This window comes from Megachile rotundata, chromosome 5, assembly GCF_050947335.1.
Source record: "Megachile rotundata isolate GNS110a chromosome 5, iyMegRotu1, whole genome shotgun sequence".
NCBI lineage: Eukaryota > Metazoa > Arthropoda > Insecta > Hymenoptera > Megachilidae > Megachile > Megachile rotundata.
This window is the reverse complement of record NC_134987.1, coordinates 19,834,992-19,845,221: the sequence shown is the minus strand read 5'-3', so window position 1 is coordinate 19,845,221 and position 10,230 is coordinate 19,834,992. Positions and strand designations below refer to the sequence as shown.

At 31.8% G+C, this 10,230-nt stretch overlaps 3 protein-coding genes across 4 annotated transcripts; 1 reads left to right on the top strand and 2 right to left on the bottom strand.

Annotated features, from left to right (window-relative positions):
• Positions 1–2,697: 2,697 nt before the first annotated feature.
• On the bottom strand, positions 2,698–4,474 carry Dak1 (cytidine/uridine monophosphate kinase Dak1). 2 transcript variants are annotated; one of them, XM_012285247.2, is made up of 3 exons: positions 4,336–4,474; positions 3,360–3,710; positions 2,698–3,186 (listed from the first exon to the last, which is right to left on the bottom strand). In XM_012285247.2, exons 2-3 carry the CDS (start codon positions 3,678–3,680, stop codon positions 2,908–2,910), a joined length of 600 nt encoding a protein of 199 aa, XP_012140637.2. In that variant the 5' UTR covers positions 3,681–3,710; positions 4,336–4,474; the 3' UTR covers positions 2,698–2,907. The 2 variants fall into 2 exon arrangements, with proteins under 2 accessions (XP_012140637.2, XP_076388166.1); XM_076532051.1 differs by lacking the exon at positions 4,336–4,474 and adding an exon at positions 3,798–3,879.
• Positions 4,475–4,495: 21 nt separating this feature from the next.
• On the top strand, positions 4,496–7,266 carry Coq2 (ubiquinone biosynthesis protein COQ2, mitochondrial). Its single transcript, XM_003703313.3, has 6 exons — positions 4,496–5,093; positions 5,179–5,345; positions 5,406–5,553; positions 5,760–5,953; positions 6,023–6,211; positions 6,312–7,266. Exons 1-6 carry the CDS (start codon positions 4,742–4,744, stop codon positions 6,489–6,491), a joined length of 1,230 nt encoding a protein of 409 aa, XP_003703361.1. The 5' UTR covers positions 4,496–4,741; the 3' UTR covers positions 6,492–7,266.
• LOC105662490 (protein Abitram) lies at positions 6,879–8,753 on the bottom strand. The gene is made up of 2 exons (XM_012285246.2): positions 8,192–8,753; positions 6,879–8,081 (listed from the first exon to the last, which is right to left on the bottom strand). Exon 2 carries the CDS (start codon positions 7,873–7,875, stop codon positions 6,967–6,969), a length of 909 nt encoding a protein of 302 aa, XP_012140636.2. The 5' UTR covers positions 7,876–8,081; positions 8,192–8,753; the 3' UTR covers positions 6,879–6,966.
• Positions 8,754–10,230: the final 1,477 nt, after the last annotated feature.

The following is a 10,230-nucleotide window of genomic DNA, read 5'->3' as shown; positions in this document are numbered from 1 at the left end:
AAATGGCTATAACTCGACGACAAGGGCAAGTAGGTCGTACGTTTATGTGAACCTTTTTTTATTGTTCCCTTTTAGTACCGAATGCTGCATCGAAGTGGGACTCAGCAATAAAAAAAATAAAGTTTCCAGTTACACATATTTTGTGTAACGCAGTGGCTGGAATTTCGACAAAATTTTCATTCCGCTTCCTGAATGACGGCTCCGCTCATACATTACCTTTACTGTTGTGGAATTGGAGAATAGAAACATCAAGAATTATAATCGAAATTATAATCGCCTGATAGTTCGACGAATTGATAACGCTTGATTACCGATAGCGAATCCTATCAGAATCGCAAGAGGAAAGCTTAAATCGACATGAAAAAGGAACGAGAAGGAAACATAAGAAAATTGAAGTGGCATTACGTAAACCCGTAGAACAGGCACGTGTTTATCGTGTAATTGCCGCATCCAATTAGAGGAAAATATCGTGAAAAATACACGACAGGTTCGTTGACCGAAATCACGTGTAGTCGTTGCACCTGAAACGTTTCAACGAAAGAGTCGATCTGTACTATCGATAAAATGTTAATTATTCAAACAACGAGTTAACAATGACATTGTCCAACACTGCATATTGTTTAAACAAATTTCAATCACTTATACATCACCAGCTCTAGGTAGTTATATCAAGAAGTAAGTATGATCCAGTGCATAAAATAGAGAATTAATTATTTATAACTAACGACGTCGTTTACTACGACTCAAGTTGTTTCGAAGCGAAAGGTAATGACGTTTGCAATGGCCGTGTCTTTATCTACGTCAGTTTGAGTTGACGGAAATATGTTTCTTCGAATTATTGTTATCATCTGCTTGTCACAATTCATTTTCGAACACTCGTCATAGATCATTTTCGTTGATAACGAAAGGGTTCGAATGACGAAGGTTTGCGATTCTTCGATCTATACTTTCCATTGGCAAGGAGGGAAATTGTCTGACGCATGAAATCAGCAACCGAACGAGGAAGGGAAAGGTGAATCCTCTAATGACCGTCTCTCTAATGAGTCACACAGGATATTGTTCATTGACTTGAAATAAGAAGTCATTCGGTCAAAAGTCAACTAACGAAGTAATTTCATGAGAAATTATTACTCTATTCGGGCGAGTTAACGTGTGAAGATTTTAGAATAATTATCTGATTAAGTAAGATAATTTATCATTTGATTAAACACTTTCGTATAATTTTATTCAAATAATGCCCAGATCTGGCCAGAGTTTCTCGCTGCCTCATTAACGATACAGATTTCGGCTACCTGGATGAGAAAGTTGAAAACGGGTCGATCTTTCTGTCGGTGAAGGCACATTAACTTGAAACACGAGGTAGCGGGGATTAATTTATAATCAAGCATCGAAAGAAGTCAATGATCTCTTCGATGCAGAATTCCAGTTTCCAGTTATGCCTTTTGTCTACGTTTAAAAATAAACTTGTTCATCGTAGGCGTGTTTTTTTTCGGTTAAATTTATCGATCAGTCGGAAGAGAGAAGGAATTTTGCTTGATTCGAAAAATAATGACCTTTGAAATTTCTGTTTTGCAATATACCGTAGGACATTCAATTTCTGTAATTAGCAAAATACAAACTTTAATTTGTTTCATTTCTTTTGCTACGATACTCCTTTACACGGAATGTACCAACGAATAATTTTCATTCCATTCGACAAAGTAATACAATTTTTTAAATGCATTTATATATGCAATTATAAGAAATACATGATTGTACTAATATTATACTTTCTGTACCATACATCATTTTTTAATTGCACTTAGAAGAGATCTTCAATTTGTGAAAAAATCGAATATGTACATTGTTTAATTAAGATCGATTCGTTCACATTCATACTGGCACGTGTTCAAAGTAGATATCTTGTTCAAATCTTGCATAAGAAAATTCCATTCCGCATTTTCAAGTTATTTTTAGATCGAGAAATCGTCCTCTTTTTCGGTAATAGCATGAATTACGAGGCAGAACCTGCCTTCTCTCGGTACGTACATAATATGTATATTTCGGAGTTCACTAATTCATCGACTAATAGACTAACAGGTCATTAGTAATTAATATTGTCTGCATTCGAAATCAGTGCTTAATTTCTCTTTGAAGAAAATTTTGGGAGAAACAGTTATATACAAAATGAACTAAAATGCATGCTAGAAATTAGATTAATAGAAAGAACAGAACAATATTTTATTTTATTTGAGTTCAACATGAATTTTCCTTTGTTCCCACAAACAATTGTGATGTTAAAGAAAAAGTAATTTTATTTCTTATCTGTAATTACCACGTATTTACGAAACCGAAAGTTATTTTTATTATAGAAATCGTTGGCGCCTACAATACCGCAAAAATGTTTACATTGAATGTGGGTTGCCATTCTGCAGGGGATCAATATCTATAACAACGAACTCGTTACGTAATAAATTTATATTCATACATTCTTATGTTCTATAATAACATACACCAATAAAAATGTAACAATCTCAAATAATATTTAATAATTGTAAATTAATCATTACCATCTTAACAATGATGATGAAAGTTCATGAAGATACAGTAAAAAGAAATTGGTAGCAAATTACTATCTATGACAATTTGTACATAATCTATTTTATGAAAATAAAATTTGAGACAAGAGTCTTGGCAAGGATTATTTAAAAACAAGTCACTGCTGCATTCAAAAGTATATTTTAAGACCGGAATGATCTACTGTTTTCATAAATGCAAAGAAATACAGTGTAAATTATACACTATACTGCTACAAATAAAATATTTCTATAAAATATATATACTTTTTAAAATGACATAATTAATATATGCAGGTGGAGTATAACGTGATCTCATTGAGATCATTAACAGCTACTCCATTACAATGCATCACCATCCTATTTTGGATAAAATTGCTTTAGCATCTCCAAATACATCGTCCGGTGATTGCATAGAATTTAGTTCAAAAACCAAGCCTTGCTTTTCAAAATATTCAATTATGGGCATAGTTTCTTTAATGTAAGTTTCATGCCTCTTCATTAACACTTCTTCATTGTCGTCTGTTCTTCCACTGCCTGCAGCTCCACGTTTTAAACACCGTTGGGAACATACTTCTTTGCTACATTTACAGAACAATACTCCTTTTACTTTACATTTATCAGCCATTGTCTATAAACATAAAAAAACACCTATTAATAGGTACCACAACAACAAATATCAATCATGTTTCATACATCTAGACACAACTTTTTTAATTGTTTAAGAATAACAATATGTTTTTATTCTTAATAATTGAAATATGTAATATTTTTAAATATTGAAGCATATCATTGCTTACATACCTTATTCCAACCGTCGACGTTATCCTGATTTCGCGGGAAACCATCGATCAAAAACCTTTTATGAACACAATCAGCTGTTTGCATGGCCCGATCCAGAAGGCTACAAGTGATTGCAACCGGTACAATTGTTCCATTTTTAATATGATTTTCGATCAGTTCCCCGTATTGTGAACCCGGCTTTGCACGTTCTTCTCTAAGTAAGTCACCAGCTGACAGATGCACATAACCATAATTTTCTGTTATATACCGGCATAAAGTACCTTTGCCTGCACCGGGACCTCCCAAAACAAATAAAACTTCGGGTTTTTGGGTTACAGACATTGTAAACAGTCGTAGTCCAGCTACAAATACCTTAAACATAAAATACCGAGATATTTTGTTATACACCGAGCGTGATTGTTCCTCGAATGTTGAAGTAATAGCGCTATTTTTTAAAACCTTGAAATAGAATTGGGCATTAACTACAGATATATAATAAGCTATGCATGCTTTGTTCTCAAGCATGAATCTGTGGCTCGGAAACGAGCGTCATCTGCTCTACTTTAAGTGAAACACTTTACACTGTAGCAATTTAACACACGGTAAAGATAACAGTAGTTACCTTGCTTTGGTATTAACTATGATATGATTTGAATCGATAAACTAATTGTATTATCGATGAGATATTATTAAAGACTGTAATTATTTATATTCTACAAATGTATTACATATTCGACAGTATAAACAAGACAATAAATTCAAATTTTATAAACAAGTCAATAGGCAATCTCATCTTATCAAATTATTTTTTACAATCAGAGTATACTGTTTAAATGGATATGGAACGACACGTATCAAATTTATATAAAAAATTAATACTATTTCGATCATTTATGTAGTTTAACGTATTAGTAGTAATTTATATACAGTAGTTTAGCTTACTAAATAGATATTTCTTTTAAATTATTCACATATTTAATGTTAAATACATACTTACCGAAATATATGTTCAAATAAAAAAGATTCTTGCAAATACAATGATCTGACAATTTCTAAACCTGTCATACAACTTCATATCATTCTCTTCCACTACGTCAAAATGTAATTAATATCTGCGCATGTCGATTTCAAATAATTATGCAACTGCATGGATGCAGTTTTGTTACAAAGCATGACGACTTAACCTTGTAACTTTGGTTTGCCAAATCAATTATATAATGTAAGGAAATGCTGACGAATTTTTCTAAACAATGTCGTAAAAATGATAAAACAAAAATACTGATATCATAACTACGTAACCGCACAAAAAAATTTGCATTTCTAATGAAATAAATTGAATCGAAACAGATTGAGGTTATACAGAATTCATGAATATCGTTTACAACGAATAGAAAACACAAATAATGATAACAGTGCGGTGGTGTCATCACTTATTTCGGTCTGGCAAATGTTTAATCTCTAACATTCAATCTAGTCAAAGCAAATGTGTTATTAATTACTTATATCCTTGTAATGCAATTCATGTATCATCTTTCGCGCACGAAAAACAACATGCCGAAAATTACAAAATATCAAAGCAAGATGTACTAAAACCTGCTAAATCTACATTAAATGACAAAGATGGAACAACGCAATTTAATACAACAAATGTGTGGTCACAACAAAAAAATGCAACATTTGCCGCAAAAATAGTTAATAATGCTCCACCCAAAGTTCAACCGTATTTGAAACTAATAAGAATGGATAAACCCATAGGTGATATAGTCATTATTACAATTATATTGCAGCTTTAAATATAGTAACTAATTTCATATTAACAATTGCTAATCCCTATACATAGGATCTTGGCTATTATTTTGGCCATGCGGCTGGAGTATAGCCATGGCAGCATCACCAGGTGCACTACCAGATTTACAACTGCTAGCTCTTTTTGGAGCAGGTGCATTTATTATGCGTGGTGCAGGATGTATCATAAATGATATGTGGGATCAAGACATTGATGGAATGGTAGTAATTGATATATATAGTATTTTAAAATTGAATATTACAAGAATTTTTTAATGTTAGGTAACCAGAACAAAAGATAGACCATTGGTTACTGGAGAAATTTCACCTCTACAATCATTGATTTTTCTTGGAAGCCAATTAACTTTGGGATTACTCATATTATTACAACTCAATTTATATAGTATTATATTGGGTGCAAGTTCAATAGGTATTTCTAGATGCTAATATAAACTACTTCTTAAGTACTTCCGAAATTTCCATTTCAGTAATTCCCCTTTGATTTAACACTTATCAGGTTTATTATAAAAGAAGGAAAATTAGCAAATTATTAGAGCAATAATAAAAGTATATTGATATCTATTTTCTGTAATTATATTAACTGTCCTCATAAAAACATTCAACTTTTCATTACAGTATTAGTAATATTATACCCTGTCATGAAAAGAGTAACGTATTGGCCACAATTAATACTTGGAATGACTTTTAATTGGGGTGCTCTTTTGGGCTGGTCTGCTGTGCAAGGGTCATGTGATTGGTGTATATGTTTACCGCTTTATATTTCTGGAATTTGTTGGACACTTTTATATGACACTATATACGCACACCAGGTATACAAGAACTACATTTTCTATTATATTTAATCCAGTATGTTTTTATTAATAATTTATACATTATAGGACAAAATGGATGATCTCATAGTAGGCATAAAGTCAACAGCCTTAAAGTTTGGCAGTAAGACAAAAACTTACCTATGTGGATTTAGCAGCGTTATGATAGCAGGTTTAATTATGTCAGGAGCATTAGTTTCTCAAACTTGGCCGTATTATACTGCTGTAGGAATAGTTGGTACTCATCTTGCCAATCAGGTACAGAATTAAAATTAAAATAAATATTGATATATTTTCTTACGGTGACAAAGTTATAATAATAACTAAAATCATTAAATATAAAAAATTTACTTTTTAGATTTATAATTTAAATATTGATAATCCTGCAGACTGTTCAAAAAAATTCATCTCCAATCATAGAATAGGAATAATTCTGTTTGCAGGAATAGTTTTAGGAAATATCATAAAAGATTCTAAGCATAAGAAAGATGCTGTTGTTGTACAGAAATTACAAAAACAATCTACTTTGACTGTATAGAAATAACATTAATTGCATTATTTTAGCGAATACATGTATGTACATATGCGCGTGCACCACATATACACATACATAAATGTGCATGTGAACAGAAGGAACATGTAAATAACTGGCTGGTCCAGTAAATTACAAAAGCTAGTTTCAATCATGTGCCATTATATACTTTCAGTTCGTAATTTTGTACAGTATCATTATGAAAATTATGAGAACTATAGGTTGCACTTTAAAGCATTGAAAGCGTATAGCATAAACGAAAATAATTTTTGTTTCACAACAACTTTAAAGAGGTACACCAAAGATTACACCATTGTATCTGACAATTAATTAAAAAATTACAAATTTAAAATATTGATTATAACAAGACAAGAAAAGAATAGTACAAAGAAACACGTTTCTTATTATTTAATATGTATGTTCTCATTTTGAAATACATGAACATTTATTAAAAATTAAATTAAAAATACATAGCAAATCATTAACATTTTTGTATATTAGCTGAATTTGAAGATAATGTATTTAGATTTTCATTACATCTAATTTGGTTTTTATCATTATTTATGGTTTCTGAATCATTGTTTAACAAAATTTTTGCACATGTTTTAGATATTTCAAAATGATTATCAGCATTTTGACTCTCTAACATCTTTGAGTCATATTGTTCTTGCGTTAATAGAAATCCCTTCATTTTATCTAAAAGTTTTATGTTTGGAAGCACTATAGCTAAGTACCCTCCTTTATGTGGAGGTTCCAATAAAAGTTTTGGATTATTTAATAACGCTTCATTTACTTCCACCAACTTTCCAATTATACAACATTTTATAGCGTATGTTTTACCATTTGAGCAAGTAATTATACAAATATTAGAATTAGTTTGCAATGGTTGTGCACCATGTTTACTCTTGCCTGATACTTTATTTAAAACTCTATCTAATTTACCACTGACTTTAAAGTCCACTTTTGTTATTTCTATATCACTTCGAAAAACTGCATGACTCGGTGCAAGGGTAAGCATACAAATACGATTAGTATGCATTAAAATACAAATATCATCTGCAGGGCCTTGTACATTTAATTTATAGTAAGCAGTAAAATATCGATCTGTAATTGTAGGAAAAAATCCATCATATTCTACTTCTTCCACCATGTCTGTAATATCGTCATCTGGAGGAAATGAAAATAAACCATCATCCTCATTGTTATCTAATAATGTTGTCTCTACAACTTCATCGTCCATTAAATTTACATTTTCTTGAATTTCAGAATTCTTGTCTATATTATCTTTTTCTTCTAAACTATTCGTCATGTTACATAAAATTTTATTTATATCGTCAGAGGATTTTGTTTTCTTTGCAGTTGGTTCATTATTGTCTAATTTAACATTCATTGTTAATTAATAAAATGTTAATATAGACAAATTTACAATGCAACGAAAGTTTATTTAAGTTTTTGTTTAACAAAATCAGCAGTTTTGTTTACAAATACAGTTAAACTAGAATGGTTTAGAAACTACACTTTTAAGATTAGTGTATCTATTTTCGTATTCTCTTCTTGTTCTTGAGAAATAGGTACTTTCCTCTTTATTAATTTTTTCTATAAAAAATATTAAATAATTAGATGTTTATTTACATGTATTTATCTTTAAATGTATACAACAACTGTTGAAAAATAAAGAAATTTTTTAATTTATTAACAAAACTTACAGTGTTATATTAATTACAACTAATTACAATTTTACAAATTGTAAAGTTAATAAAACAGATATTAAAAGAAACACGATACATTTAAAGGTTATATTCACATTTACGTTCCATATGCACAAATTATATATACTAGTGGAACGCACAGTGCTACACACGGCGAATTAATCATTTGTTCACAAGTACAAACAGAATTCTTCTTGATCGACGATTTTGATAACAGAACTCATCTTGACCGACGACACTGAATTTTAAAAAAACCGCCACAAATGCAGTTGACAGCGCCATCTAACAACAAACTGCTGAACTATGATGAACATGTGCAAAGTACCGACCGAATTCTATCGGTAATTAATTGATTACACTTCAAGGATAATATACCATCAGCGAAGTTTCTATTGTAGTTCCGCGTATCACTGCTAGATGGCGCTGCGTCAAACCTGCCTAAGGGGGCGTTCAGATTAGGCAAGTACCGGTCAAAATAGCCTAACGTGAACGACATTTAATACAACGCAAGAAAGCAATGGTGCGATTTATGTATTTATCACATTTTCTTCCATAACTTACAGTTTTCTTTAACATTTTACAAGCAAATTTATTGCTACATTATCTTTATTCTCACAACAGATTTTTATTAGCTTTCTAAAACATCCCGTACTACAGCGCACACTAATATGTACATATTATTTTGATAATTCCGTTCTAGAAATAAGTATTAATAATGTATCTATTTATTAATAAAATATGTTAAGTCATTTGATGTACAAAAGTGTTTGAAAATAAATATGAATAAAAACATGTATTTGCATATTTACTTACTTATAAATCCCGTCATTCCGATCCCCAGAAATTGACCCAAATTTCAAAAAATAAAAAAAATTCCAAGAATTTCCGGGCGCGATTTCCAAAATCCCACTGACCGATTTTGAAAATTTGTATCAGGAGAACATAAGTACCGAGGAGGTATCCTTCCAGGGCGGGATTTTTGAAATCCCAGCAACCGATTTTGAAAATTTGTATCAGGAGAACATAAGGTGCGAGGAGGTACCCTTCGTGCCACTTCTTGGAATTTCGATGACGTCAAATTCCAAGAATTCCAGGGTGGGATTTTTGAAATCCCAGCACCCGATTTTGAAAATTTGTATCAGGAGAACATAAGGTGCGAGGAGGTATCCTTCGTGCCACTTCTTGGAATTTCGATGACGTCAAATTCCAAGAATTCCTGGGCGGGATTTTTGAAATTCCAGCACCCAATTTTGAAAATTTGTATCAGGAGAACATAAGGTGCGAGGAGGTATCCTTCGTGCCACTTCTTGGAATTTCGATGACGTCAAATTCCAAGAATTCCTGGGCGGGATTTTCGAAATCCCAGCACCCAATTTTGAAAATTTGTATCAGGAGAACATAAGGTGCGAGGAGGTATCCTTCGTGCCACTTCTTGGAATTTCGATGACGTCAAATTCCAAGAATTCCTGGGCGGGATTTTTGAAATCCCAGCACCCAATTTTGAAAATTTGTATCAGGAGAACATAAGGTGCAAGGAGGTATCCTTCGTGCCACTTCTTGGAATTTCGATGACGTCAAATTCCAAGAATTCCAGGGCGGGATTTTTGAAATCCCAGCACCCGATTTTGAAAACTTGTATCAGGAGAACATAAGTTATGAGGAGGTATCCTTCGTGCCACTTCTTGGAATTTCGATGACGTCAAATTCCAAGAATTCCTGGGCGGGATTTTTGAAATCCCTGCACCCAATTTTGAAAATTTGTATCAGGAAAACATAAGGTGCGAGGAGGTATCCTTCGTGCTACTTCTTGGAATTTCGATAACGTCAAATTCCATTAATTCTCATGTTCTCTTGATACAAATTCTCTCTTTCGAATTTATAAGTTTTTATTCGGATGGGTTTGTTAGGTAACAATAAATACACAATGATTGTTAATAAATTTTTCTTTATTTTCATCATTTTTCATACAATGCATAACTTAATTATACTTATTGTCTAATCATTTAATTATCAACTTGTGGAACGGCCGTGATATG

Excerpts from the sequence above, each read along its gene's own strand:
- Dak1 (XM_076532051.1), bottom strand. The coding sequence starts at position 3,863 with ATGCTTGAGAACAAAGCATGCATAGCTTATTATATATCTGTAGTTAAT. Across the intron at positions 3,711-3,797 it reads ATGCCCAATTCTATTTCAAG|GTATTTGTAGCTGGACTACG; the intron begins GTTTTAAAAAAT and ends TTTATGTTTAAG. Across the intron at positions 3,187-3,359 it reads ACGTCGACGGTTGGAATAAG|ACAATGGCTGATAAATGTAA; the intron begins GTATGTAAGCAA and ends TTATGTTTATAG.
- Coq2 (XM_003703313.3), top strand. The coding sequence starts at position 4,742 with ATGATAACAGTGCGGTGGTGTCATCACTTATTTCGGTCTGGCAAATGT. Across the intron at positions 5,094-5,178 it reads AAGAATGGATAAACCCATAG|GATCTTGGCTATTATTTTGG; the intron begins GTGATATAGTCA and ends CCCTATACATAG. Across the intron at positions 5,954-6,022 it reads ACACTATATACGCACACCAG|GACAAAATGGATGATCTCAT; the intron begins GTATACAAGAAC and ends TATACATTATAG.
- LOC105662490 (XM_012285246.2), bottom strand. The coding sequence starts at position 7,875 with ATGAATGTTAAATTAGACAATAATGAACCAACTGCAAAGAAAACAAAA.